Consider the following 14863-nt stretch of genomic DNA (forward strand, 5'->3'; position numbering starts at 1 on the left):
ATGAACTCTTTCAAAGTCCTCTCATTTTCCTCACAATGGTGAGTAAAATGCTATGCTAAACATTAGTTATTGGGTTTGGATCACCACCAGGACATTCCATTCCTCTAAGCAACACTTAAGCAGGAAAGTCTGCAGCACCGACACTGCAATTGTAGTGCAATGCACAAAGGTATTGGAGAAACTCAGCAGGCCACGCCGGATCCATTGGAAGTAAAGGGCAACCAACGTTTCAGGCCTGAGTCTTTCGTCAAAATACAGGCAGGCACCTGAGTAAAAAGGTGGGGGGAGGGGGGGGGAAGAGGAGAGAGGAAGGGGCAGGAGAAGGATTACAGGCTAACAGGTAAAGACCATGGGTGGATATGGGTGGGAGGGTAGAAGAGAACAAAATGCTGAGAGGTGATGAAAGGGGGAGAGTTCTCTAATAGGAGGGCAGGGAAGGGGTGTGGAAAGGAGTCAGAGGGAGAGACTCCGGGGAGGGGATTAACAAAAGTTGGAGGTCGATTTGATGGAGAGGGTCCAGTCGGAATATTTGATGTCGTCATTTTGGATGTTGTTCCTCCAATTTGCGGGTATAATTTATTTTCCCCTGGCCTATCCTCCTGACTCCCTTCCCCCTGCTGCCCCCCACCCCCCAAAAACCTGGCGCTAAACCCTCCGTTAACTGGTTCCACTCATCACCTTCCAGACTTTCTCTATTTCCCCCTTTCCTTCCCCCACTTGGCTCCATCTGCCTATCGTCCCCCAATCTCAGCTAGTTCATTTCCCCTCTCACCTCTACACTCTGAGTTCTGATACAGGGATTCAACCCAAAATATCAATTATCCCCTTTTCTCCACCGATGCTGCCTGACCCAGAGAGGACCTCCATCTGCTTACTGTTTACTCCACAACTCAACATCTGTCGTCTTTTGTGTCCACAAGAATAATCACTTCAACTTGTTGTGGATCTTAATCTAACAAAGGAAATAATGCGATTAGTAATTTGAATCACATATCCGGACAGGTACTTCCTCAACCATTTTAAGATAAATGGCAATCCCGATTGTATATGTATTGTTTTCCAAAAGCCAGGTGAAAAGCTTAAGAAAATGACAACATTAAGAAGTGGGGGTTTTCAGAAAGATCTGGTTTCATCAGGTTAATTTGCAAATGTTAAAATTACGTTGCTTTTGATAAAAGACTGCGATTTTTAAATTATGCTTCTTCCAAAGAACGTAAGAAGCAAATCGGTCGCTGTTTCAACATGCCTAATTTTGCTTGTCCCTTGATGAAGGGTTCAAGTCCAAAAAGTTGGTTATGTATCTTTTTCTTTGCTATACAAAGTACACTGTTTGACCTGCTGAGTTTCTCCAGCGTTGTGTTTTTGCATCGTCATTCCCCACAGTTCATCTTGAATTCAAGACCACCTCAGAGAGAAACATTTTGGCGTGAATATGTGAACTTTCACAGTAAGAAGATACAACACTTACTTGACAAATTTGATGCAGAACTGTGTGAAGTATTTGCGAGTGGAGGCGAGGTTATCTCGGATGATGGGTACGTTCTGTTTGATATGAAGGATTATAGAAGTGACATATGGACTCTGGTCACCCACATGCTCCACATTTTGCCATGGCATCTGGAAGAATGAAATACATACATTTCATTCATTTAAAAGAAACTATTAACCAAAGATATTTATACATATCCAAGCAACTTGTGGAAATAACTGTAAATATAGCTTCATAAATATCAATATTGGATTTGCAAGCTATAAAGTGAAATAATATTTCCATTTACAGACAAGAATAGTCATCAAAATATTTTGAAGTGGTTTAGAGAACGGTTCTTTATAAACTAGGTGCGCAGAAGTCGTAGGTTGAATTGGGGCGAGGTCGTTAACCTTTCACAGTTGACTGTTGACCAGTTGGGTAATTTCTGCTTCCTGTTGGTCATGGCCACTAAATACTGGTGGCTGTCAGGCCCCATCTCCACATGGTGTACCTGGGCAGCTGCTTTGGCATCTCCACAGCAGGTGGCAAAGAGGACCTTTCCCAGAAGTAGCTGGGTGTTGCACTGTCTAATGCAACCTTTTTCTTTCCACTCACAAACCACTTTAAGTATTCCCTATGCCATAGGTGCTCTGTGATTGATAAGGGATTGCTTAAGGTAGTATGTGGGTGGAAAGAAAAAGTTTTAAAACCACTGTTTTAATCGTAACTAATTGACTCGTTATGTGAACAATTTCGTAACTCCTAAGGAAATGGGCCAATGACAATTTTTCTTACGCAAAATATTTCAGTAACAATTGGATCTAGAGCAGTGGTTCTCACCCTTCCCTTCCCACTCACATACCACCTTAAGCAATCCCTCTGTTACCCATCACAGAGCACCTATGGCATTGGGATTAAGAACCACTGCTCTAATGGGTGATAAGAAACTGGTGCCAGGTCCTTTCTTCATAAGGCTTCCTAATTCCAGATGGCAAACAACTCCCCCTCTGGGTCCACCATGGGGGACTCGAGTGTTAAACGCACGGACTGTAGACAGACCATTCCCAGTCCAGTGAGGGTGACCATAACCTCTTTTGCTCAAACACGAAGATGACTTTATTTTGATCAAGAAGTGCTTCTCTCCAAGCAGGGTGTTTAGCCATTTATATACAAGGATCTGAGGGTCATTCATGTGGATTTTGACACCATTGCGGAAGAAATGAGTGGAACCATGACCTTTTTTTAAATACCGAGTTTGACATCTTAACCTTTTCAGACAAACAAGCCAAAGAACAGTTTTAACCTCTTAGCTGTTGATATTCATAGCAGTGTTTGATTTAATAAAGTTTTAAATCTTAATGGTGTTAACATATTTAGTTCTGATAAAGTGTTTAATGATAACTAACTTGGGTAATAATTTTAGCACCAGTTTTAATAATGGTTTTCATAGGTCAGACATTATTAGCACAGAAGTATATGCTGTAGGGTACTTCCTTGGACAGATAAATGGCAATGAGCTGAGGGACATTATTTGGAAGAGTATACGCAAGAGTGGACCTTAATCATTTGGTTATGATTAATAACCCAGCAGTCGGTAGCAATGTTTCCTAGTTCTAATCTGGTTTGTGAGGCTTACAACCAGGGTTTAATGGCTTTAGAATAAACTTTGAAAGGTGGTATCCTGAATGAAATGAAGGTAGAAAGACAGCAAATTCAATTCTATTGCCAGTCACCTCTCTAATTGCATTGTGGACTTCAGGAGGGGGAAATCAGGAGAACACGAACCAGTCCTTATCGATGGGTCAACAGTGGAAAGGGTTAAGAACTTCAAATTCCTCGGTATCAACATCTTTGCAGATCTGTCCTTGGGCCCCCATGTCGATGCAATCATGAATATGGCTCGCCAGCAGCTATGCTTCATGAGAAGATTGGTTCTTCTGTATGTCAGCAAAGACTCTTGCAAATTCCTACAGGTGTATCGTGGAGAGCATTCCAACTGGTTGTGTCACTGACTGGTATGAAAGTGTCAAGGCACAGGGCAGGAGTTGTGAACTTGGTCAACGCCATCTCGGACATCAAATTTCACTCCATTGAGGACATCTGCAAGTGGCGGTGTCTTAAGAAAGCTGCTTCTAACCTCAAGGACCCTCCTCCCAGGCCATGCCCTCTTCACACTGCTACCATCAGGAAGGTTGTTCAGGAGCCTAAAGATGAGCACCCAACGACACAAAAACAGCTTCTTCCCCTCTGCCATCAGATTTCTGAATGGACAATGAACCACATTTTCTCTTCTTTTGCTCTAATTTATTTTGTGACATGTTCGTGACAATAAATGATGATATTTTGGTTCTGATTCCAAGGGTAATGAACAAGTAGACCAGGATGGGCAGACGAATCAGGTGGCTGGAGATAGATGAAGCCTCTGAACTCTCTGTGACAGTGTTGACACTGACCTGACAAGTGCATTTAAGTAAGAGTATCATCAGCTCTCAGTTCAGGACTAAAAGTGGTTGGCATGAGAGGCACAGGCAGCCGGCTGCCATGAGTGAGAAGCAGGATGTCGGGCCAGCTTTGATGTCGGTTCAAAGTTCACAGTTCAGACTTATTGTCAGAGTACATAGACATCACATACAACTAACCCTTAGATTCTTTTTCCTGCAGGTCGGGCAGAATTTCTACTTAACAGTAACTCGAAATTGTACTCAAGAAAAAAATACGTATACAAAAGTGAGAAATGAAAACAAAGAAAGAAATGTATCCACACTGACTGTACAAAACAGAAAAATTATATTCAGTAATAAATAATTGCAAAGTAAGAGTCTGAGTCAGTTGTTTAGGAATCTGATGGTGGAGGGGGAGCAAATGTTCCTGAACCTGGTGGGAGGAGTCTTATGGCACCTAGACCTCTTTCCTGATGGCAGCAGTGGAAATTGTGGTAATGCTGACGGTGAGACCATGGAGATCAATACTAAGAGAAAAAGGCAGAAATCAGTCTTGCTGGATAGTTGAAGAACTGGACGTACTGTAGCCCAGAGATTGAAAATACAGTGGTCGAAGGAACATCAATGTCTTAACTGCGGAGGTATTGGTACTGGTATTGTTGATGGGAATGCCGAGGACCTTCATGCAGACAGTGATGTTGTGGACACCAGTGTTCTCTAAACTGTGGGCTACATGTGCAAGAATTCCTGCGATTTGTCTAGTAACGGTTATTCTTCCACTGGAAGAATCATCACCTTCCAGCCATTAATCAGCATCTAGCAGAACAATCTTAGGAACTGCTGAACCAGGGTTTTGCACCTACTTTACTCATGGCAGTCAGTGCAGGATCACAGGCTGCATCCAAGTCCTGAACCAACAGCTGGATGCTATTAGAAATCACACTGTAAAGCAAGGAAGAAAAACACAATACAGTAATACATAAAATTAGATAAAGCTTCTTTTTTTTTTAACTTCCAAAACAACAACAATACCTATCACTTCAGGGAATATACTTTTCAGTTTTTGATTTTTAACATGTATTAATCCTGGTTTTCATTTCTGAGCAACATGTAAGTTTTTTTTTAAAACAACATCCATTTTTTTTTCAGACAAAAAGCCATAATTCCAAGAACCTGGCGCAATGAGAATGGCAACACAATTCCTACCAGTAGAGAGGCACCATGGAATTAACATTATCCAAGAAACTCTCCATATGAATGGAATGAAAGTGGAGGACTACTCGGAGTTTGGGAAGTGAGGGTATCTAAAGGGACGTGGTTGGACATAAAAAGAGCCTCAATATCCTTGCAATAAGCTGTCCACCTCTTCACATGCCATCCTTTCACCCTCATCACCAGACCAAGTGGCAGATAGGGGTGGACAATAAATCCTGCCCTTGACAGTAACACACCATGAATAAATAAACAAAAGAAAACTCAGAAGCTGGCAGGGAGAGACAAAGTAAAAATAGTGGAACTACATCTATTTAAACCCATGGCAGGTGATGACTGGGGACACCAGACAAAAGTTCATGTTAGAAGCATCATTTGAGGGAAGGAGAAACAGGGTTTCTAGTGCTGACATAGTGGGTTGAATGGCCTCCTTTTGTAGGGTTACAGTGGAAAATGCAGTGACCAATTGAATCGGGTGGTGCAGCAACCAAACTGCATCAGGCGGTGCCAGCAACCAATTGCATCAGGCGGTGCAGCAACCAATTGCATCAGGCGGTGCAGCAACCAATTGCATCAGGCGGTGCCAGCAACCAATTGCATCAGGCGGTGCAGCAACCAATTGCATCAGGCGGTGCCAGCAACCAATTGCATCAGGCGGTGCAGCAACCAATTGCATCAGGCGGTGCCAGCAACCAATTGCATCAGGCGGTGCCAGCAACATGAAGTGAAATGTAAAGCACTAAGCTTGCACGGTCTCTACAGGTAGGAACATTATGAACATTCCATTCCTTCGTAGGCACGACGTTACAGAGCATATTATTAATAAAACTTTATAAGCAATCAACTAACAATCAATATTTGGGTATGGAACAGTTTAACTAGCTCTAAGTTAGTCACTTGCATTGGAGAATTTTGTGACCATTACTGCAAGTTGTCTACGTGTAATTAAGTATCACCCATGCATTGTATTTTTCTGTCTTTACATGTAACAAATACGTACCCTCCCTCTGTTAAAAGGAGACGTTTGTGACCAAAACTATTTGGCAGATCTGAAACCCCTCATTAGGTTGGAGCCATACGATTTACTCTCTGAAGAGCAGCAGTGAGCAAAATTAAATATACCTCATAAACTCCACAAACGATTGAAATATTTTGGCACTATGTCTTTCACGGCAGATCAACTGATGGAGCAGTGCAGGAAATACTTGTGGCTTTGCACCATCTTACAGTCAGTAATCCATCCTGGACTGAAATAGGTCATGGCGTTAGCAGAAAGAATTAGATTGCTCCAGGAGGACAGCCACAAGTGAAGCTCATTGTGAAATGGCGAGCTATCTTTAAAGGAGCATTCCGTCCTCCCGCTGGGGGAAGAAAAGTGCAAAAAATCAAATATCAATTTTTGAGAGGGATGACAGTGAGAAATGGGAATCTCAATTGTTATTGACAAGAGCTAATTCCCTACTTTGCACACTATGAGCAAGCTGAAACCTCCACATTGAGAAACCAAGGTGTTCTCTCAGGAAGAGCGTGCTCAGTAAGACAACGCCTGAGTACCAATAAGCTGTCATCAGTAAATTTTAGCTACTGATCTCGCTCTCAAACAATTTATGGACAGGGCTTTTCAGTTATAAATATATCAAAGAGCAGACTATGATTAGACTCTAGTTGTAAAAATAAGCTTACCTTGAGCAGAAATTATCCATCAAGAAAATGTAAGCAATTTGTTTTTACTTCAGCCTCACAAATCCAATCATCGCATTTCCCCATATTCTAATGGAAAGCCCTCAACTTTCCTTTTTCTCTGACAGATTCTGAAACCCACCCTTACCTATCACTTGTCAAATTCCTCCATCCTCCTTTCTCATTCTTTAGAATGCTGTTAACTCTTATATTAGGAGTAAGTAGGGGGGGGAGGAATTATTAATCTGAGCTTCTCAAGTTAAAAGCAGCAAGATGTGTCACTTTTGATCATCACTCTTGGACTGATTTGATTTACATTAACATCACAGCGCATGTTTCCTTCTGAGGAAAAATAATGTGCGTCCTACACAAGGAAATACTAACATAACTGGAAAGTATTCATAACATTGTATGGATGCTTTCAAAGATTTAGAAACGTCAATATATTAAAGAAAATATTAAATATGAAAGTTATTTTATTCTTATTTACCATTTGTTTTGTGCGCTGTCCAAGGATGCACATGTAGTTGTAAAAAGAAAAACAATATCCAAAATATTTCATTGAAATTATTAGGCAATCGTTTGGAAAGATTATAGTTGAGGAAAGTCATTTGGTTCACCCACATGAAGCGATATTAAAATGCCCCACTGGTTCCTCCATATGGCTTTCAAATTGCAGCAGATCTGTCTCCATTACTTCATCTGCAACTTTGTTTCATGTTTATTCTTTGTAAAGCAGAATTTCTTGTCTACATGTGGCAGACTGTTCCGATAAAAAGTTTGGCATGGGTTCCTTCAGTCAAGTTGGTGGACTCGATCTGTTACACAGTTCCCCAAACTAGCCGCATCCAATCAATCAGCAAATGAAATGACAACTGGAAGCCAGTTATTTCATCAAAGTGAGCCCAAAAGGAAAAGTAGCGCCAGCCTGATCTTCTACGCTAGTTGCTCACGTGCAGTCAAGGTACCTTTGCTGCTATGAAGCTTTTTTTTTAAACCAATTGGTGGAATAGGTCATGTAGGGACGTTAAATCACTTCATTGTTAGTACTCACGTGCTGAAGGTGTCCATTTCTGACATCAGGTTAATACTTTCTACTAGACTTGCATCCACTTTCTCTTTGAGTTTCTCTTCAAGCTTGTGGAGAAATTATAAATTTAAATGACAAAGACGAAACAATGGACATTAGGATGTAGAACTGGCAGATGGAAAGCAAGTTATGAGAGGCAATATCAATAAAATTACTTTGGATCTTGAATTTATTTTTTTCTCTTCTCAATTTAAAATGATTTGCTGTTGTGCCCACTGTTCCTTTGACTATCAAGAGTTCCAAAAGAACTACCAAAATGACGAGGTTGCTATGGCCTCTTCAGATCCTTGTAATTTCTGGTTGTATGTGTTTGCAAGATATTCACCGAGGACTGGACAATGCTTCTTCTTTGGGTTGTCTTTGCGCAATCGGTTGATAAATAAAACTGAATTTAAATCTAGACATAACAGCACATTAACAGGCCCTTTTAGCCTACAAGACCATGCCACCCAAATGACGTACTTCTGGTACGTTTTGAATGGTGGGAGAAAATGGGAGCACCTGGAAGAAACCCATGCAGCCACGGGGAGAACGTCCAAACTCCTTAGAGACAGCGTCGGATTTAAACCGTGGTTGGCGGCACTAACACCGTTGCACTAACCGTGAAATTCTTTTTCTGACAACAGTAGAATGATTCGCAGCATGTTGTAGAGCCTAAGCACAGTTAGCATTTGTGACAGAATATAGCTATGTTTTTGGGAGATAAATTGGGGCAGGTTTTTTTAGTGTAGGTCACATACAAATACTTTAAAACAGATTTTACTTAAAATACTAGAGCTCTGCTCATGCTAGACATGTCAGCCACAGAGCCTTTGCAAAAGCTTTGGAGAGTGCCCAAGAGACTTCATTAATGGATTGTTGTTTATAAAAGCCAACAGATGAAAGAACTTGTCAGAGCCGCAGAGTGCCTGCAATGGAACTTGCTGTTCTAGGAGGGTCAGGTGGTTTTGCGTGCAGAGAGAGTCAAACAGGTTTTCTCTCTGAGAGAGAGAGAGAGAGAGAGAGAGAGAGAGAGAGAGAGAGAGAGAGAGAGAGATCAGTTCTACAGTGTTACAGCCAGCAACAGCAGCTGGGACTGGAACAGGACAAGCTGACAAGCTTGTGGAAAACCCCATTTGGAAGATGGGTTGTGAGTACTTAGTTCAGCCTGGTCAAAACCCTGGTGGTTCATACAAGAGGAGAGGACTGGCTATCTCATGTTTCACTTGAAATAAGAGAAACAAAAAGGAACTCTGTGGTGACCTGAAAGAAAGAGGAGGTAAGTTTCTTCGGAAGGACACTGAAGTGGCTGATTAAAAAGGAATCAGTTGTGGGTGTACAGCGAACGACAAATCTTTCTCTGAAAACCGACAAGAACCATCTTGAGCGGTAACTATTTACCTTTCAAACACCAAAGTCTGGTGAACTTTATAAATGTTAAATTCTGCGCACAGTATAAAAATTGCCTGCAACCATTGAACTTGGAGGAATGAGAAGTGAGATCGGACTGTGAACCAAAGAACTTTTCTGAACTTACACACAAATTACATACACGTGCGCTTAGAATTAGAAGGGGGCTAGTTAAGTCAATAATGATAAGTGTGATTCTGTTTTTATGTTTAAAGATCATTAAAAGCAACCTTTGTTTACGTAACCATTTGTCTTGGTGAATATCTATTGCTGCTTGGTTTTGGGGTCCTCTGGGCTCGTAACAACATCACTTTCCCTCAAATGATCTTTCTCGATTTGAAAGGCAGAAAACACTTATATTTGCCAGTGGATGGATAAGTGAATACAGAAAAGATTTATGTTGACACAATTTTACCTTGTTCAACACAGTTGATTGGTAATTACCAAATTCCCTAATTTTAGTTTCAAACCTCCATCTCAATCCAACTAATCCAAGACATGGCAATACAAACCCCACAGCTTGTTTGCATTTGCCACCAAATCTTGCATACAATTTTCAATCTTTTAAAGAAAACAAACTTATGAACATTGATGCAGTTAAGCTGTTTGGCTTTGCTAAGATGAAACTAGTTAATGCAATGTAAAAAGGGTAATTTCATGCCAGACAATCAAAATGTTCATTGTGGACTGCACTTAGTTATTCCCCATTCATTGAATAGATACATTAAACAATTGCACTCCCACATATACATCATAATTTCTACCTTCACAAAACAATTTATGGCTGAATTAAGATGTAGTTTGTAATGCTTTAACAAAACACAGGCATTTCAATGGAGCAGGACATATTGATTAAATTATCAAGATTACATCTTTTAACAAAAGATGGGCTATTTCCTGAAATGCTTGAAAAATCCATATGGTGGGTTAACCTAATCATTAAATCATGGCTTGAAATCTTTATACTGCATTTTTTTAAAAATTTTAAAAATAAATGATTATCACATATGTAAAGAAAACAACTTTTAAAGTTACAACAATACTTTAAACCCTTTCTTAGTCTGAATACAGGAATAGGAATATGCTATTTGGCCCCTCAAACCCACTGTTAAAGGTATTTTAACTTCATGCACTGCCTCAGTGCATATTCTTTCAATAAAACAATACTCAAACTTGGTCCTAAGCTACCAGTTTTGTAGGAGAGAGTTCATTAAAATTGAACAATTAACTTGCATTTTTACTAACTCAACTGGAGCCACATTGCATGTGTTTTCACCAGTGGTGGTTTGAAGAGATATTAATCTAAAGGCAGCATCTGATCTTTCAGAAAATCCACAACTGTTTTCGAGTTGTTTGTGTCCAAGCCAACTATTTTAATTATCAAGAAATTAAGTTAACAATGCGTGTGGGATCTTGCTTTAAGCAGAACAGCTGCCGCATTTAGTTCAACAAGCGAATAATGATCATGCTTTATCTTACATAATGTACACAATTTATATCTTACATTTAAAAAGCCACTATGTACATACACATAAATGGTTGAAAATATTCAGCAATTCTTAGAGCATTCAGTGGAGATACCGAATTAATGTTTCTAATGAAAGATCAGCCTGACGTGTCAACTTTGTTTCACTCTCCACAGATGTCGCCAGACCTGATGAGTCTTTCCAGCCATTTTTGTTGATGTATTTATTCCAAAGTATTTATTCTCGTTGAAATGCAATCATTTGGGAACAAGATTTAAATATAAAGATAAAAAAGGAAACATGGGAGAAGTTATGCTCTGGAACGATGAGAAATACAATAAATACGAGGCTACGTATGATACAATATAATTGGTTACACAGACTATACATTACACCGCAAAAGTTAAATAAATGGGACCCAACAGTATCTGACAGATGTTTTCGATGTAAAAAAGAAAGGGGAACAACAATTCATGCAATCTGGACATGTGAGAGAGTAGAAAAATTTTGGGATGATCTCAATCAGATATTAAATAAAATAACAGAAAACAATATACCAAAGAATCCAGAGATCTTTCTCCTAAGTAACATAAAAAATAAAGAATTTGGAATTGACTTGGAAGATGCACAAAAAAGATTTGTCAAGATAGCCCTAGCCGTAGCAAAAAAATGTATTATGTCAACCTGGAAATTGGAAGATAATTTGAAAATACAACAATGGTATATAGAAATGAATAAATGTATTCCATTAGAAAAAATAACATATAGTTTAAGAAATAATATTGAAATATTCGAACAAGTATGGGAGCCTTACATTAAATACAATAGCGAAAACCTACCAGGAACAAACATTACCTAAGTTGATGGAAGGAGAAGAAAAGAAAAGAATGGACTCAGTAGAATTTCTGGTGTATTTTTGTTGAATGACAACATTGTCTAACTGAATTAATGCAACCTAGATTGTATACTTAAAATGGATGAGAGGGGGGGGTGGCTTGGGAGGAGGGAGGGGGGAGGGAGAAAAAGTCACTGTAAATGTGTGGAAAAGAAAAAGTGTATATCATGGCTATTGTGATTTATGGTGTGAAAAATAAAAAATTTAAAAAAAAAAAGCAATCATTTAATCATTCCAAAAAAAATAAATAATTTTCTTTTCTAAATTACCTTTGCAGCCAATCCTTGAGATGTAATCACTGTTATGTACATTAAGATGACAACCAACTGTCTGCAGAACCAGGCTCCAGAAAGAGCATTGACCATATAATCTGTTTTCAATGAGCTCGGCCAAGGGACGAACATTGGCCAGTGGAGTGCCTTCTCTCCAAAAAAATGCTGGAAGGTATTGTTTAAACAGCAAACAGACAGAGCGTCAATCTAGCATTCACTCCGAAGGATGAAAATCTTGAGCACAGCAGTCCCTAAGTATTGTGCCAAAGTATTGTGATGGAACCCATCACTGTCCAATTCTGAAATGTGGCTTTCGAGAAGTTATAGAAGGAGGTAAAGATAATCATCGCAGCCCCGGATGTGGAAAAAGATCAGTGAGAACCCAAGAGCACAAATCTTTGCTCACGATTATCATCGAATCATATAAATGTTAACATAGTTGGTCAATTCCGTGCCCAGAGCTCCTTGCTTTAAGCCTATTTCCCTGGTCCTTCCACATACTCTTTACTGTTCTGACTCTCAAACTATTTACCCAATTCTATTTTAATTGTCATGACTGACACAGATCGAATAATCATCTTCAGCGAAGCAGTCCAGAATCTAATAGCTCTTTGTACCTTAAAAACTAACCTTCACATTGTGGTCACATAGTTTGGTTCATTTTACATTGTGCAATATTGTTACTTAGACTCAGTTACATTAAAGAGAGAGAGAGAGAGAGAGAGAGAAAGAGAGATTGAATCCTTGCCCAAAAATGTTAATGTTGATTATAACTATTTTTGATGGTTCAGCTTTAAATCTAGTACCGATGAAGTTTTCGAGAGGCATACACAAAACTCATTATCCAGCGGGAATCAAGAACTGCCAAGAGCACAACCAATGTCTTGCCACAGTCTAATGAACATGTTCTATCAAAACAAACAGTGGATGCAAGCACAGAACTCTTACAGCCTTTTATAATTGCTTGCAATTTCCCTTTTGTGTAAGAGTCATGTTAATGCAATGAGAGGATTCACTTGGAGTCTGCAGCCTTGGTTTGTGCGTGTGTACACACTCCTCCACGGCAAGGAATCAAGGAGCCCAGAAGGCATTCAAAACTGAAGCAGTGTTTGTTTTAACTGCTCTTTGAGGATAGTTCTGAGTTGCAACTCAGGAATTCACTCTCAGTCAGGATTGTAACTCAACAAGGGCAAAAAACACCAAGCGCATTTGGTTTAGGAAGATTACAAAAGAGCTATATGAACAAGGGTAAAAGGAAATAGAATCCTTTCCTGATTACTCAAGGCCATCCTTAGCACAAAAATGTTAGCAACAAGTTTTAATTAACTACAGTAGACCGTAATGGCAAATTAAAATGATTGAGCATTAGTCTTTGTGAAAATCTCCAGCTTGACAATGTACTTTCCACAGGGTTCATGTAGTGGTTAGTGCGACGCTGTTACAGCACCAGTGACCTGGGTTCAAATCCAGCGCTGCAGGTAAGGAGTTTGTACGCTCTCCCCGTGACCTGCGTGGGTTTCTTCCGGGTGCTGCAATTTTCTCCCACCCTTGGAATCTAACCCAAGGGAATGTGGGTTAATTGGGCGGCACGGGCTCGTGGGCCAGAAAGGCCTGTTACTGTCCTTTATGTCTAAACTAAAAATCACATTGTTGAGCAGCCAGCCATTCTGAAAGGCCTGATCCATTTTCACATTGATGACATAATCTCGTGGAATTTTGAACTACAATGTAACTATAAGACTGCATTTATAAACTTAGTTCCCAGACAAAAGCTGGAAGTACTCAACCTGACTCCATCCAGCTCCCGGTTACATGCCCATATCAGAAAGCAGTCTGATGATGTCTGACTGAGGTTAACCAATGGCTAATTGAGCCATACATATCAAGAAGGCTCCCTCACCCCTATATTTGATGGAGCTGAGCTCATCATTAATGATCCTGGGGATATTTCAAGGGGCCTCCACGCCCCTTGGGTCCATCATCTGGAATCCAAATTGTTTGCTACCAGCCCTGCTGGCTAGTCACGTGTGGAATCACTGAGGGTGGAAAATGATTGCAATTGTCCCTTGCAGCTAAACGGTATGCCACTGTCAAGGCTCGTGAATTGGACAAAGTACTGGCGAATGACCTCCACAGTCCAACTGGATCCAGCAAGTATGCAGTACCTTGGGTACGTGGAATCATAATTCGGTGGGACAATTCCACGAATACAACTGTCAGTTTCACATGATGACCAATTTCCCAGCATCTTTCACGTCCATTTTTTAAAGTGTCCGAGCACAGTATGACTAATAAAATGCTTCCGACATGATGTAATATCTCAAATATGGAATCCAATTTATGCAAAAGAAACTCCCACAAACAGCAATGTGTTGACAAGTAAATAATTTGGCTTTCTCATGATGATAGTTGAAGGATAAATATTTACCAAGACATGAGGAATAGATACCAAGACAGGGCCAGAGATCAGTTATTAATTTTCATCCTGAGGGAGCACACAATGGTGAAATATTTAATCCCAAAGACTGCTATTCCATGGTTTGCCACTTCTTTGGTATTGCATTAGTGTCTCAGACCAAATTTTTGTGCTTGGATCTCTGGAGCTGGACTTGAACCCAGAACTGGACTCGGAGGTCCAAGTGCTCACAGCGGAGTTGTGTGAAATGTAAAGGCAGACATGCCTTTCAGAAAGGAGATGTCAGTCCACCGATGGAGAGAAGAAGCTCTTATTGAATCAGTTCTCCACGGACCTGGGAACGCTTGGTTCTGGTTGGTACTGGATTTTCTCCATGGACCTGGGAATGCTTGATGCTGGTTGGAACTGGATGTTTGAGATGAAAATTATTCACAGCTGTGGCATGTTCACTTTGAACATTGAACTCACAAAATTGAAAATAAATAAAATGTACATCGAATACTTAGCTCAATCTTATCCTCTGTTAATTCC

General features: G+C 40.1%; 1 protein-coding gene and 1 long non-coding RNA gene across 6 annotated transcripts in view; one reads left to right on the forward strand and one right to left on the reverse strand.

Annotated features, from left to right (window-relative positions):
• The window catches only part of vps53 (VPS53 subunit of GARP complex), a 300014-nt gene that overhangs the window by 79348 nt on the left and 205803 nt on the right, over nt 1–14863 (reverse strand). For all 5 annotated transcript variants that reach the window (XM_069912009.1, XM_069912007.1, XM_069912008.1 and 2 more), the window contains 3 exons: nt 7859–7941; nt 4776–4854; nt 1469–1617 (listed from right to left, as the gene is read on the reverse strand). In XM_069912009.1, the coding sequence (XP_069768110.1) occupies nt 1469–1617; nt 4776–4854; nt 7859–7941 (311 nt within the window). The remainder of the gene's footprint in view (nt 1–1468; nt 1618–4775; nt 4855–7858; nt 7942–14863) is intronic.
• LOC138749940 (uncharacterized) lies at nt 403–11712 on the forward strand. Its single transcript, XR_011348956.1, has 3 exons — nt 403–1535; nt 5062–5886; nt 10926–11712. It is a non-coding gene; the product is annotated as an uncharacterized lncRNA (long non-coding RNA).

This window comes from Narcine bancroftii, chromosome 14 (assembly GCF_036971445.1).
Source record: "Narcine bancroftii isolate sNarBan1 chromosome 14, sNarBan1.hap1, whole genome shotgun sequence".
In the NCBI taxonomy this organism is placed as follows: Eukaryota; Metazoa; Chordata; class Chondrichthyes; order Torpediniformes; family Narcinidae; genus Narcine; species Narcine bancroftii.